General features: G+C 45.7%; 1 protein-coding gene across 23 annotated transcripts in view; it reads left to right on the top strand.

Annotated features, from left to right (window-relative positions):
* The first annotated feature begins 920 nt into the window (after positions 1-920).
* The window catches only part of LOC125722160 (NACHT, LRR and PYD domains-containing protein 12-like), a 106,726-nt gene continuing 91,659 nt past the window's right edge, over positions 921-15,987 (top strand). For 2 of the 23 annotated variants that reach the window (XR_007386185.1, XM_048998295.1), the window contains exons 1-6: positions 925-1,202; positions 5,106-5,207; positions 5,734-5,847; positions 7,573-7,686; positions 9,213-9,326; positions 10,858-10,971. Coding sequence is in view for 22 of the 23 variants with exons in the window: in XM_048998295.1 (XP_048854252.1) it covers positions 5,146-5,207; positions 5,734-5,847; positions 7,573-7,686; positions 9,213-9,326; positions 10,858-10,971 (518 nt within the window). In the remaining variant the exon portion in view is untranslated. Of the gene's footprint in view, positions 1,203-5,105; positions 5,208-5,733; positions 5,848-6,983; positions 7,044-7,572; positions 7,687-8,627; positions 8,684-9,212; positions 9,327-9,997; positions 10,329-10,857; positions 10,972-15,987 lie in introns of those variants that run through there. The other 21 variants (XM_048998312.1, XM_048998301.1, XM_048998298.1 and 18 more) reach the window with 21 other exon arrangements.

Here is a 15,987-nt window from a genome sequence, read left to right as displayed (position 1 = left end):
TATTAAATGTAAGAAAATACAAGAATGTAAATTCCTTGATCCATGTGTATCTCATAAATGCCTTCCCAACTATTGATTTGGATACTTTATGCTGATGTTTCATTCGTGAATATAAAAATGATACTATTTGAAACCAATATTCTGTTTGTCATTCCCATTCTAAATGAACAACCAAGATTTTAAAATATATATCTAGAAAGAAAGTGTATTAGAACATGTTAAAACACGAGGAATTTACAAAATACAGGAACCTGAATGGTTGAACAAGGAAATGCAACTCTACAAACAAGTACTTAAGAACATATACCACATCACTACCCCAGATTTAAATCTTTGCACTAGCCTATCTCAGGTAGAGACAAATTTAGGTTCATGAAACCATTCCAAGACTAGGATTACACAATGTGGATCAATCGTCGATGTGGAATGCGCGGGAAATTCAAATTTCGTCATTCTTGGGCATTTTCCATGCGATTTTTACGAAATAAATTTAAAAAAATTCGGGTCAGAGGCATTTCGGCGGGTCGGGAGGGGACGAGAACCAATTTTTAATTTTTTTTTTAAGTGGCCTAACCGAATTACGGTTATTGTTACTAATAGATGTGGACCCCTTGTTAGTTTCCCATATGCTAAATATTGTGTTCAATGTTATTATTTTGCACTGTTATTTGCATTGTTCATCTCTTGTGATAGTGTAATGTACTGCGTGGCTGATGGGTTTAGGGCAGGGACAACTGTGGTGCGATTCAGGCAGGCAGGGTAACAGGAGCGGAGCACACACAGGCACTTTGGCCAGCTCGCGGGGGGGGTCCACTGAGTGGAGTGCAAAGAGCGCATGCGTCATGCAGAGCACTCGACCAGGATCGCAGCGTACAGTCCTGTTTAACAAGCGGGTTTTTGTGCTTGTGTTTCAGTGTTTTTCAGTAAAAATCATCACATTATTGAAAAAGAACCCTATGCATGCCTGTAATTTATTCACCTTGTCCAAGTGTGCAACATAGACACATAGATAATATCCCCCCAAAACCCTACGAAGTGCCGCTGAGTCCGTGTCCATTTTTTGCATGAGACGGAGCTGATCATTTCCTGCCTGTAAACGAAAGTGAAATTAAGTGTCGGCATTTTAAAGGCAGAGTCGCCATTTTATCAAGAAACATTTTATCAAGATTCTGGAGTAATGTAAAGATATTATATGTTTCAAGGTAAGATTAAATTAATAATAAAATTGATATGTTTAACACAGCCTACATATACAGCGGAATTTAAAAATTTCAATATAATTAAACATTAAATATACGTCCGTACAGCACAGTAGGTACGTGTATCAGAAGATTTTTCAAAGATCTTGCCTGAAGAGTTTTCAAATTAACATCAATAATATTTAATTACTTACGCTCAGCCATGAGTTCGCCTAATATACTGTGCTGCGTAACTATGGACCGGGACGTAGGCTGTAATATTTTGAAGCTGTATTAAGTTTTTCTTTTATTAAGTGTTGGGGATTAATGGCAGTGTGCCGAAACATCCGGGTTAAACTCTATGCTTAACATTTTATTAAATCAAAGGTTTAACTACGGATCTGTTCTGTGTTCTCCAATCTGAAATGTGCTGATCTTAATTGTAGTCATACTTTGCAGTCGTATTTAAACCGTTTAATGCAAATAGTTCGCAAGTCTGATTTTAATAATCGGTAAAGAATAAGTCAAACGCAACCCACAGCGCAGCTGAATGACAGAAGGTGGTGTCACTTACTCCGCCAAACCGTGAGTAGTGTAGCCGACCAATCACAACAAATCATTAACAGTAATAAGATAGAAAGAGATATCTCAATGGAGGAAATTGATGACTTTATATCGTCCAAGGCGTTTAGAGATTTTTCAATACCATCGATACGAGCCAAAATCCGGTCCAGCACAGAATCGGCACCGCCCGCGATAGAATGGGAGTCGTCGTCTTCCTGACCAGCGGATACTTGTCGAGCTGATTAATTAATTTTTTTTCTTGTCAGTGTGAGAACGAGTTGAGGAAAAAATGGGAAAATCTTTGTGACTTCGACATGGTTAAATTATATTCGGAACTGTTGTAATAGCGATTTGGACTTGTCATACTTTTAGGTCCCTTGGAAATCAGAATCAGAATCGGGTTTATTGGCCAAGTATGTGAGCGAACACATACAAGGAATTAGATTCCGGTCGATGGTCTGAAGCACAACAGTGTAAAAACAACAATCTACAATATGAATATGTATTATGGATTTATATTTATAAATATAAAGGTAAATGTTAAAAAAATGTATAAAAGTGTTATTTGTATGTATATGTGTATACTATTTATAAATGTAAATATATGTATGGATACTGTATATATATATATATATATATATACAGTATATACAGTACATTTGTACATATATACATACATATATACATACACACACATATACACATAAAGTGTGTAAATGAACAATACGATATAGTAAGCAACGTAAATCTTGTATACAGAAAATACAAAGATTACAGAAATATATCCCACAGACTGTACATACAGTGCAGTTGCAGTGCTGTAGGTGTTTAGCAATGTGACAGATCAGCTGTTTAGGAGGGAGATGGCGAGGGGAGAGAAGCTGTTCCTGTGTCGGGTGTCCTGGTCTGCAGGCTTCTATATCGTCTGCCAGAGGGCAGCAGCTCAGAAAGTCTGTGTAAAGGGGGTGTGGGATCTGTGATGATTCTCCTGCCATTTTCCTGGATCTTGAGAGACAGGTCCTGGATGGAGGGCAGTGGGGCACCGATGATCTTTTCTGCTGTCTGTACGGTCCACTGCAGTCTCTTCCTGTCCTGTTTGGTGGCTGCTCCATACCAGACTGTGATGGAGGGCAGTGGGGCACCGATGATCTTTCTGCTGTCTGTACGGTCCACTGCAGTCTCTTCCTGTCCTGTTGGGTGGCTGCTCCATACCAGACTGTGATGGAGGGCAGGGGGCACCGATGATCTTTCTGCTGTCTGTACGGTCCGCTGCAGTCTCTTCCTGTCCTGTTTGGTGGCTGCTCCATACCAGACTGTGATGGAGGGCAGTGGGGCACCGATGATCTTTCTGCTGTCCGTACGGTCCGCTGCAGTCTCTTCCTGTCCTGTTTGGTGGCTGCTCCATACCAGACTGTGATGGAGGAGCAGAGGACAGACTCAGTGACTGCAGTGTAGAACTGGATCAGCAGCTCCTGTGGAAGACTGTACTTCCTCAGTTGTCTCAGGAAGTACATCCTCTGCTGGGCCTTTTTGAGGATGGAGGAGATGTTGGTCTCCCACTTCAGGTCCTGGGAGATGGTGGTACCCAGGAACTTGAAGAACTCCACAGTAGACACCGGGCTGTCTGATATGCTGAGGGGGAGCAGTGATGACGGACGTCTCCTGAAGTCCACTGTCATCTCTACAGTCTTGTGCGTGTTCAGCTCCAGGTTGTACTGACTGCACCAGAGTACCAGCCGCTCCACTTCCTGCCGGTATGCAGACTCATCACCATCCTGAATGAGTCCAATGATGGTGTCGTCTGCAAACTTCAGGAGATTTACAGCTGAGTTCCTGGAGGTGCAGTCATTGGTGTAGAGGGAGAAGCACAGTGGGGAGAGGACACATCCTTGAGGGGCACCGATACTGAGGGACCGTGTTTCAGAAGTGACCCCCCCAGCCTTTGCTGCTTCCTCTCTGTCAGGAAGCTGGTGATCCACTGGCAGGTAGCTGGTGACGCGCTGAGCTGGGAGAGTTTGGAGGAGAGAAGATTAGCCACAATGGTTTTGAAAGCCGAACTAAAGTCCACAAACAGGATCCTGGCATAAGTTCCTGGACGGTCGAGATGTTGCAGGATATAATGCAGCCCCATATTTACTGCATCATCCACCGACCTGTTTGCCCGGTAGGCAAACTGCAGGGGGTCCAGCTGGTGTCCTGTAATGTCCTTCAGATGGGCTAAAGCCAGGCGTTCAAAGGATCTCATGACCACAGACGTCAAGGCGACAGGTCTGTAGTCATTCAGTCCTGTGATGGAGGGTTTCTTGGGGACCAGGATAATGGTGGAGCGTTTGAAGCAGGAGGGAACTTCACACAGCTCCAGGGATCTATTGACGATGTGGGTGAAGATGGGAGCCAGCTGATCAGCACAGGTTCTGAGGCAGGAGGGGGAGACACCGTCTGGTCTGGGGGCTTCTTGGATTTCTGTTTCTGGAACAGCCGGCTCACACCCGCTTCGTGTATTCTGAGTTCCGGGGGGGAGGGTAGGGGGGTGATAGGTGTGATGGAGGTCGTGGTTTTTGTACTGTACTGTGTAGATGTACTTTGTTTAAGTACATCTGTCCTCCCCTGGTCTGCTGGAATATCACTGCTGTATACATGCACCCACTGCAGTCACCGATCCACCTGTCGATCACCCGCTCCATCCTTCCCTCACTCATGAACAAGACCTTGAGATACTTAATCTCCTCCACTTGGGGAAAGACCCCCTCGCCGACCCGAAGACAGCACTCCACCCTTTTCCGGCTGAGGACGATGGTCTCGGATTTGGAGGTGCTGATTCTCATCCCAGCCGCTTCACACTGCGAACTGCTCCAGTGAGAGCCGAAGGTCACGGTCTGATGAGCCCAACAGAACCACATCATCTGCAAAAAGCAGAGACCCAATCCTGAGGTCACCAAACCGGACACCCTCAACACCCTGGTTGTGCCTAGAAATTCCATCCATAAAAGTCTAGTGACCCGCGTCCAGGGGAGGGAGAACGTGAATCCATGTTTTTACTCATCATAAGGGGTCAAATGAGCCGCAGTTCGTCTGGTTCCTCACCCAGGACCTGTTTGCCTTGGGTGACCCTACTAGAGGCATAAAGCCCCGGGCAGCTTAGCTCCTGGGATCACTGGAACAGGAGATCCAGGAGAGGATGTTTATACATATGTTTCTAAAAAAATGTGGCATTGAAATTTTGCACTAAACCTCTTTACTACGTGTAATTGTACACATGGAACATAACAGAATGGAGACACAATTCATCAGTTTGATGTAAAAATGCTGAGTCCTCGATATTGTGTATTTATCTATGTATCTACTTACCCTTCATGTTCACAGAGGCCCCAGCAGGAATCATCTGGTCTGGATCAGCATAACAATGGGTGGATCTGCTTCTGAAAAGCGCCCCCCTGTGGGGTGTAAGAGAAAGAGCCCTGAGAGGTAACAGTGTTACAGCCACTAGCATGCATGTCTCTCTGGGTCTATAGTCAGACCATAACATAAAAGTAAACTGGGCTCCTAGCTGGGGCTGGTCAGTGGGCAGCACTTTAATATGTGTAGCTTAATAAAAAGACCTCGCCATCTTCTGTCTTCACCGTCTTCTTCCACAATCAGCCAGTTCTTTTATACTAGAGGCGAGTAACAGACCATCCCTCCTATACAAAATGGCCACATAACAAAACTAAACAAACAAACAAAAATATATAAACAGGTAAAACGGAACATCAGTCAAGTGTAGTTGTGGAGGTTTTTAACGGTCATACTAAAAGTTTCATATAATATTTAAATTTTAGATGAGACAATTTCCTTAAAAGCTGACTGTAAATAAGTCTGTTTACATCAAGAGCTTCACAGCATATCAAAGTGCATGAAGGCAGAGCAGAAGGCTAAACAGCAGTGTGATGTCGTCCCCATTGTATGAATTATATTTATACCATGAGGGTTTGTTTCCTCTTGCTGCCCACAGTGTCCCGATGAAGAGAGCAGACTCCCCTGTACCCAGCTGTGTTTCCATGAAGAGTGACTGGTCAGTGAAGCAACGAATCAGATTCTTTGAGGGACCTTTTCCTACAGATCAAAGGTAAATGTGCATTTAAACAAACACTGTTAGGGACATTCAGACTCTCAGTCAAATGGCACAGAGACACATACAAGCTATGAGGAAATAACATATTTATAATGAATGCAGCAATTTTTACCTGTAACAGATTCCATCACCTTGAGAATTTAAACAAAAGTTTTGTCTGTATTCTATATAAATAACATCTGAGGTAAATGGATGAGGATTACTGTAAAACCTGACTTTCTGCAAGCTGGAATTGGAAGTTATTTGATCGCAAAGTAGATTTTAAATTTCAGTCCTCAGCACAGAGCTGGAAATAAACTGGTTTGCCTGTTACCCCCCTGCATGTCCATTAAAGAATGACTCGACAATAGATTGTCGTCTTGTGAGACGGATGTTTCTGTTTTGATGACAAATAATTTCACTCTCATGAATTCATTAGATCATACTCAGATGAAGGCTTCAGTTTAACATGTTTAATCAAACTGTGTGGCTTAAACAATAAACTACTATCATCAGACAAAAAAAGAGAAAGACTATTGGTTTCTTTGCCAAAGGTGACGTTTAAATACTTGCTGATTCAGATCATAATTAATGTGACACTGTAGTGGTTCTCATCCCCTGAGTATAAAATAACATGATTTGTTGATTCCAGGGTTAAATTCTCTTGCGTTCAGCAACAAAGTGCACAGATACAAACATACAATGTAAAACAAAGACAACGTGCAAAGACAGCAGATATAGTGCAAGTGAGTAAACATTTATAGAAGTAAACAAAATTTCTGTAAGTTAACAAGTTTAAGAAGTACACAGTGCATTATGAAAAAGTCCTGAAAATACAATATTGTTCAATATATAAATAGAAATGCATGTTATTTATATGATTAAAAACAGAGAGCTGCATTTACCGCATTAAAACTCGGACGTTAAGGCTGGCTGTGGGGGCTGCACATCGACAGCAGGCATTGTGGTGTCTAACGGCAGCAGGCAGGAAAGATCCCCAGTAGCGCTTCTTAGCTCACGGTGGGGGAATGAGCCGGTGGCTGAAGGTGCCCTAAGATAGCGCCTCCTGGAGCCTCGGCTGGGTTATGGACCGGGCCAGTGGGGCCAGTGCCCTGAGGCCTCAGGACATTAGAAGCTGTGAGTCACAACATTTATAGTTCAAGCCATGAAATGCGCCCCCCTGTGGGGTGTAACAGAAAGAGCGCTGAGAGGTAACAGTGTTACAGCCCACTAGCATGCATGTCTCTCTGGGTCTATAGTCAGGCCAGAACATAAAAGTAAACTGGGCTCCTAGCTAGGGCTGGTCAGTGGGCAGCACTTTAATATGTGTAGCTTCATAAAAAGACCTCGCCATCTTCTGTCTTCACCGTCTTCTTCCACAATCAGCCAGTTCTTTTATACTAGAGGCGAGTAACAGATCATCCCTCCTATACAAAATGGCCACATAACAAAACTAAACAAACAAACAAAAACATATATAAAGAGGTAAAAAGGAACATCGGTCAAGTCTAGTTGTGGAGGTTTTTAACAGTGATGCTAAAAGTTTCATATAATATCTAAATTTTAGATGAGACAATTTCCTTAACAGCCGACTGTAAATAAGTCTGTTTACATCAAGAGCTTCACAGCATATCAAAGTACATGAAGGCAGAGCTGAAGGCTAAACAGCAGTGTGATGCCGTCCATATTGTATGAATTATATTTATACCATGAGGGTTTGTTTCCTCTTGCTGCCCACAGTGTCCTGATGGAGAGAGCAGACTCCCCTGTACCCAGCTGTGTTTCCATGATGAGTGACAGGTCAATGGAGCAACCACTCCACTTCAGAGAGGGACCTTTTCCTACAGATCAAAGGTAAATGTGCATTTAAACAAACACTGTTAATGACATTCAGACTCTCAGTCAAATGGCACAGAGACACATACAAGCTATGAGGAAATAACATATTTATAATGAATGCAGCAATTTTTACCTTTAACAGATTCCATCACCTTGAGAATTTAAACAAAAGTTTTGTCTGTATTCTATATAAATAACATCTGAGGTAAATGGATGAGGATTACTGTAAAACCTGACTTTCTGCGAGCTGGAATTGGAAGTTATTTAATCACAAAGTGGATTTTAAATTTCAGTCTGGAGCACAGAGCTGGAAAACACTGGTTTGCCTGTTTCCCCCTGCATGTCCATTAAAGAAAGACTCGACAATAGATTGTCAACATGTGAGACGGATGCTTCTGTGTTAATAAATAATTTCACTCATGAATCCATTAGATTATGCTCAGACTAAGGCTTTAGTTTAACATGTTTAATGGAACAATGTGGCTTAATAATGAGGCAGGATCATCAAAAAAAAGAGAAAGACTGTTGGTTTCTTTGCCAAAGGTGACAATTAAATTTTGCTGATTCAGTGCAAAAATAAGTAAACATTTTTAGAAGTGAATGAAATTTCTGTAGGATAACAAGTTTAAAAAGTACACAGAACACAAAGAAAAAATCCTGAAAATACCATATAGTTCAATAAATAAATATAGATAAAAAATTTTAAATGGTTAAAACTCAGATTTTAAGGCTGGCTGTGGGGGCTGCACATCGACAGCAGGCATTGTGGTGTCTAACGGCAGCAGGCAGGAAAGATCCCCAGTAGCGCTTCTTAGCTCACGGTGGGGGAATGAGCCGGTGGCTGAAGGTACCCCAAGATAGCGCCTCCTGGAGCCTCGGCTGGGTTATGGACCGGGCCAGTGGGGCCAGTGCCCTGGGGCCTCAGGACATTAGAAGCTGTGAGTGACAACATTTATAGTGCAAGCCATGAAATGCGCCCCCCTGTGGGGTGTAAGAGAAAGAGCCCTGAGAGGTAACAGTGTTACAGCCCACTAGCATGCATGTCTCTCTGGGTCTATAGTCAGGCCAGAACATAAAAGTAAACTGGGCTCCTAGCTAGGGCTGGTCAGTGGGCAGCACTTTAATATGTGTAGCTTCATAAAAAGACCTCGCCATCTTCTGTCTTCACCGTCTTCTTCCACAATCAGCCAGTTCTTTTATACTAGAGGCGAGTAACAGACCATCCCTCCTATACAAAATGGTCATATAACAAAACTACACAAACAAACAAAAACATATATAAACAGGTAAAAAGGAACATCAGTCTAGTTTAGTTATGGAGGTTTTTAACGGTCATACTAAAAGTTTCATATAATATTTAAATTTTAGATGAGACAATTTCCTTAAAAGCTGACTGTAAATAAGTCTGTTTACATCAAGAGCTTCACAGCATATCAAAGTGCATGAAGGCAGAGCAGAAGGCTAAACAGCAGTGTGATGTCGTCCCCATTGTATGAATTATATTTATACCATGAGGGTTTGTTTCCTCTCGCTGCCCACAGTGTCCCGATGAAGAGAGCAGACTCCCCTGTACCCAGCTGTGTTTCCCTGAAGAGTGACAGGTCAATGGGCCCCCCACCCCACTTCAGAGAGGGACCTTTTCCTACAGATCAAAGGTAAATGTGCATTTAAACAAACACTGTTAATGACATTCAGACTCTCAGTCAAAAGGCACAGAGACACATACAAGCTATGAGGAAATAACATATTTATAATGAATGCAGCAATTTTTACCTTTAACAGATTCCATCACCTTGAGAATTTAAACAAAAGTTTTGTCTGTATTCTGTATAAATAACATCTGAGGTAAATGGATGAGGATTACTGTAAAACCTGACTTTCTGTGAGCTGGAATTGGAAGTTATTTAATCGCAAAGTGGATTTTAAATTTCAGTCTGGAGCACAGAGCTGGAAAACACTGGTTTGCCTGTTTCCCCCCTGCATGTCCATTAAAGAATGACTCAGCAATAGATTGTCAACATGTGAGACGGATGCTTCTGTGTTAATAAATAATTTCATTCTCATGAATCCATTAGATTATGCTCAGACTAAGGCTTCAGTTTAACATGTTTAATGGAACAATGTGGCTTAATAATGAACCAGTATCATCAGACAAAACAGAGAAAGACTATTGGTTTCTTTGCCAAAGGTGAGAATTAAATTTTGCTGATTCAGTGCAAAAATAAGTAAACATTTTTAGAAGTGAATGAAATTTCTGTAGGATAACAAGTTTAAAAAGTACACAGAACACAAAGAAAATATCCTGAAAATACCATATAGTTCAGTAAATAAATATAGATAAAAAATTTTAAATGGTTAAAAATGGGACGTTAAGGCTGGCTGTGGGGGCTGCACATCGACAGCAGGCATTGTGGTGTCTAACGGCAGCAGGCAGGAAAGATCCCCAGTAGCGCTTCTTAGCTCACGGTGGGGGAATGAGCCGGTGGCTGAAGGTGCTCCAAGATAGCGCCCCCTGGAGCCTCGGCTGGGTTATGGACCGGGACAGTGGGGCCAGTGCCCTGGGGCCTCAGGACATTAGAAGCTGTGAGTCACAACATTTATAGTGCAAGCCATGAAATGCGCCCCCCTGTGGGGTGTAAGAGAAAGAGCCCTGAGAGGTAACAGTGTTACAGCCCACTAGCATGTATGTCTCCCTGGGTCTATAGTCAGGCCAGAACATAAAAGTAAACTGGGCTCCTAGCTAGGGCTGGTCAGTGGGCAGCACTTTAATATGTGTAGCTTAATAAAAAGACCTCGCCATCTTCTGTCTTCACCGTCTTCTTCCACAATCAGCCAGTTCTTTTATACTAGAGGCGAGTAACAGACCATCCCTCCTATACAAAATGGCCACATAACAAAACTAAACAAACAAACAAAAACATATATAAACAGGTAAAAAGGAACATCAGTCAAGTCTAGTTATGGAGGTTTTTAACGGTCATACTAAAAGTTTCATATAATATCTAAATTTTAGATGAGACAATTTCCTTAACAGCCGACTGTAAATAAGTCTGTTTACATGAAGAGCTTCGCAGCATATCAAAGTACATGAAGACAGAGCAGAAAGATAAACAGCAGTGTGATGCCGTCCCCATTGTATGAATTATATTTATACCATGAGGATTTGTTTCCTCTCGCTGCCCACAGTGTCCTGATGAAGAGAGCAGACTCCCCTGTACCCAGCTGTGTTTCCCTGAAGAGTGACGCGTCAATGGGAAATCCACTCCACTTCAGAAAGGGACCTTTTCCTACAGATCAAAGGTAAATGTACATTTAAACAAACACTGTTAATGACATTCAGACTCTCAGTCAAATGGCACAGAGACACATACAAGCTATGAGGAAATAACATATTTATAATGAATGCACCAATTTTTACCTTTAACAGATTCCATCACCTTGAGAATTTAAACAAAAGTTTTGTCTGTATTCTATATAAATAACATCTGAGGTAAATGGATGAGGATTACTGTAAAACCTGACTTTCTGCGAGCCGGAATTGGAAGTTATTTAATCGCAAAGTGGATTTTAAATTTCAGTCCTCAGCACAGAGCTGGAAAAAACTGGTTTGCCTGTTACCCCCCTGCATGTCCATTAAAGAATGACTCGACAATAGATTGTCGTCTCGTGAGATGGATGTTTCTGTTTTGATAACAAATAATTTCACTCTCATGAACTCATTAGATCATATTCAGACGAAGGCTTTAGTTTAACATGTTTAGTCAAACTGTGTGGCTTAAACAATAAACTACTATCATCAGACAAAAAAAGAGAAAGACTATTGGTTTCTTTGCCAAAGGTGACGTTTAAATACTTGCTGATTCAGATCATAATTAATGTGACACTGTAGTGGTTCTCATCCCCTGAGTATAAAATAAGATTATTTGTTGATCCAAGAGGGGAAATTCTCTTGTGTTCAGCAGCAAAGTGTTATGTTATTTATATGATTAAAAACAGAGAGCAGCTTTTACCACATTAAAAATGGGACGTTAAGGCTGGCTGTGGGGGCTGCACATCGACAGCAGGCATTGTGGTGTCTAACGGCAGCAGGCAGGAAAGATCCCCAGTAGCGCTTCTTAGCTCACGGTGGGGGAATGAGCCGGTGGCTGAAGGTGCCCCAAGATAGCGCCCCCTGGAGCCTCGGCTGGGTTATGGACCGGGCCAGTGGGGCCAGTGGGGCCTCAGGGCATTAGAAGCTGTGAGTGGCAACATTTATAGTGCAAGCCATGAAATGCGCCCCCCTGTGGGGTGTAACAGAAAGAGCCCTGAGAGGTAACAGTGTTACAGCCACTAGCATGTATGTCTCTCTGGGTCTATAGTCAGGCCATAGGGCACTTGGTACACGCCAGCCGCCTGTGGCACTTGGCAGCCGCCTGCCGCCTGGGGTAGTTGGTACACGCCAGCCGCCTGGGGTAGTTGGTACATGCCAGCCGCCTGGGACACTTGCCACACGCCAGCCGCCTGGGGCACTTGGCAGACGCCTGCCGCCTGGGGTAGTTGGTATACGCCGGCTGCCTGGGGTAGTTGGTACATGCCAGCCACCTGGGACACTTGGTACACGCCAGCCGCCTGGGGTAGTTGGTACATGCCAGCCACCTGGGACACTTGGCACACGCCAGCTGCCTGGGGTAGTTGGTATACGCCGGCTGCCTGGGGTAGTTGGTACACGCCAGCCGCCTGGGACACTTGGCAGACGCCTGCCGCCTGGGGTAGTTGGTACATTCCAGCCACCTGGGACACTTGGCACACGCCAGCTGCCTGGGGTAGTTGGTACACGCCGGCTGCCTGGGGTAGTTGGTACATGCCAGCCGCCTGGGGCACTTGGTATATGCCGGCTGCCTGGGGTAGTTGGTACACGCCGGCTGCCTGGGGTAGTTGGTACATGCCAGCCACCTGGGACACTTGGCACACGCCAGCCGCCTGGGGCACTTGGCGCGGTTTTTCGAAACTCTTGCTGGATGTGTTGTCATAGCAGCACATCCAAATCCTCAAACCTGCTCGGAGCCGGTTTGTTCTGCGTAAACAAGGATTAGCTCACAGACTTAATCAGTGTCCGTGCGTGGAAATCCGTTCAGTCATGGCCTCGTCATTCATATACGTAAAATCAACAAACACATACATACACACACACATATATATATATATATATATATATATATATATATATATATATATATATATATATATATATATATATATATATATATATATATATGTACATATGAATGAAATGCCGTGTTTGTACTTTGCTTTAACTTGTTCCCATGTCCTGCATGATTGTGCTTCTATTTTAACTGTAATTATGACAATAAAAGAATGATGAAACACTGGAACCATAATACTACATTCAAGTGATAAATACAATAACTAAAAACTACTTTAATACACGTTTAATTTGTCGGACACTATTTGCCAGCCGTCTTTTCTGGTTTTGGTCACTTTTGATGCGTTTCCTTTAGTACATATTAAATCTTTGAATTCGTCATACCCTCTAATAAAAGGTCCTGCTCGGATTGCCTGAAAAATTGCTCCCTGTTTTTTGACGTTTTGCGGAAGCCAATGATCTCATCCAACGAAACAATCTTTTGGGAATCTGTTCCCACACGACAGACGTTCTTTGAGACAGAGTTTAACTAAGCGAGACAGTTCACCTGGTCCGGACCAAACTTGTTCACGCACCTAAGTTACCATAGCAGCTCAGCTGGGATTAATTTAAGACACGTTGATGGAACGGAATTCTCACTTAAATGAGCCAGACTTGTCAAAATAAGTCATACTTTCCCCCCAGCAGGCGTGACCAACAGCATTACAGCCGCGGAGGGCGACCCGGAGCGTTACGGCCGCGGAGGGCGACCCAGAGCGTTACGGCCGCGGAGGGCGACCCAGAGCGTTACGGCCGCGGAGGGCGACCCAGAGCGTTACGGCAGCGGAGGGCGACCCAGAGCGTTACGGCCGCGGAGGGCGACCCAGAGCGTTACGGCCGCGGAGGGCGACCCAGAGCGTTACGGCCGCGGAGGGCGACCCAGAATGTTACGGACGCGGAGGGCGACCCAGAGTGTTACGGCCGCGGAGGGCGACCCAGAGTGTTACGGCCGCGGAGGGCGACCCAGAGCGTTACGGCCGCGGAGGGCGACCCAGATTGTTCCGACTGAGGCTGTGCTGCCGTTCACTAGCATCCGGTCCGAGTATGCAGATGGAGGGGGACGCAAGAGTCGGAACTCTGACCTGGAGGTAGCCATCGAGCTCCTAAAGCGCGCAGCCCTTCCAGGCCCTGTCAGCTCTCAGGCTGTCTGCCCTGCATGCGCAGCTGGGCCAGTTACGCAGCTGCAGATAAGAGGTCTGGTGTGTTCCTCTGCCAGACTCTGCCCTGCCACGTCAGGAGGAAGTCTAACTGCCCCCCCATCCTTTGTTCCTCCCCGATGTGCCTCTAGCTGCCCAGATCAGCCCCTGGCAGAGTTACAGCCTGTGTTATAGCTCGTCACAGTGTGTATGACTTGTGCTGATCTCTCTATGGCACCGGCAGATACTGTGTTTGTCTTGGGTTGCGCCTGTGGTAATGGACACCGGGGGGCGCTATAGCACTGGCAGATACTGTGTTTGCCTTGGGTTGCGCCTGTGGTAATGGACACCGGGGGGCGCTATAGCACCAGCAGATACTGTGTTTGTCTTGGGTTGCGCCTGTGGTAATGGACACCGGGGGGCGCTATAGCACCGGCAGATACTGTGTTTGTCTTGGGTTACGCCTGTGGTAATGGACACCGGGGGGCGCTATAGCACCGGCAGATACTGTGTTTGTCTTGGGTTACGCCTGTGGTAATGGACACCAGGAGGCGCTATAGCACCAGCAGATACTGTGTTTGTCTTGGGTTGCGCCTGTGGTAATGGACACCGGGGGGCGCTATAGCACCAGCAGATACTGTGTTTGTCTTGGGTTGCGCCTGTGGTAATGGACACCGGGGGGCGTTATAGCACCGGCAGATACTGTGTTTGTCTTGGGCTGCGCCTGTGGTAATGGACACCGGGGGGCGCTATAGCACCGGCAGATACTGTGTTTGTCTTGGGTTGCGCCTGTGGTAATGGACACCGGGGGGCGCTATAGCACCGGCAGATACTGTGTTTGTCTTGGGTTGCGCCTGTGGTAATGGACACTGGGGGGCGCTATAGCACCGGCAGATACTGTGTTTGCCTTGTGTTGCGCCTGTGGTAATGGACACTGGGGGGCGCTATAGCACCGGCAGATACTGTGTTTGTCTTGGGTTGCGCCTGTGGTAATGGACACCGGGGGGAGCTATAGCACCGGCAGATACTGTGTTTGCCTTGGGTTCCGCCTGTGGTAATGGACACCGGGGGGCGCTATAGCACCGGCAGATACTGTGTTTGCCTTGGGTTCCGCCTGTGGTAATGGACACCGGGGGGCGCTATAGCACCGGCAGATACTGTGTTTGTCTTGGGTTGCGCCTGTGGTAATGGACACCGGGGGGCGCTATAGCACCGGCAGATACTGTGTTTGTCTTGGGTTGCGCCTGTGGTAATGGACACTGGGGGGCGGTATAGCACCGGCAGATACTGTGTTTGTCTTGGGTTGCGCCTGTGGTAATGGACACTGGGGGGCGGTATAGCACCGGCAGATACTGTGTTTGCCTTGTGTTGCGCCTGTGGTAATGGACACTGGGGGGCGCTATAGCACCGGCAGATACTGTGTTTGTCTTGGGTTGCGCCTGTGGTAATGGACACCGGGGGGAGCTATAGCACCGGCAGATACTGTGTTTGCCTTGGGTTCCGCCTGTGGTAATGGACACCGGGGGGCGCTATAGCACCGGCAGATACTGTGTTTGTCTTGGGTTGCGCCTGTGGTAATGGACACTGGGGGGCGGTATAGCACCGGCAGATACTGTGTTTGCCTTGTGTTGCGCCTGTGGTAATGGACACCGGGGGGCGGTATAGCACCGGCAGATACTGTGTTTGCCTTGGGTTGCGCCTGTGGTAATGGACACCGGGGGGCGCTATAGCACCGGCAGATACTGTGTTTGCCTTGGGTTGCGCCTGTGGTAATGGACACCGGGGGGCGCTATAGCACCGGCAGATACTGTGTTTGCCTTGGGTTGCGCCTGTGGTAATGGACACCGGGGGGCGCTATAACACCGGCAGATACTGTGTTTGACTTGGGTTGCGCCTGTGGTAATGGACACCGGGGGGCGCTATAGCACCGGCAGATACTGTGTTTGACTTGGGTTGCGCCTGTGGTAATGGACACCGGGGGGCGCTATAGAGCCGGCA

This window comes from Brienomyrus brachyistius, unplaced genomic scaffold, assembly GCF_023856365.1.
Source record: "Brienomyrus brachyistius isolate T26 unplaced genomic scaffold, BBRACH_0.4 scaffold37, whole genome shotgun sequence".
NCBI lineage: Eukaryota > Metazoa > Chordata > Actinopteri > Osteoglossiformes > Mormyridae > Brienomyrus > Brienomyrus brachyistius.
Note: the sequence above shows the minus strand (reverse complement) of the source record. Positions and strands in the feature narration are given on the sequence as shown.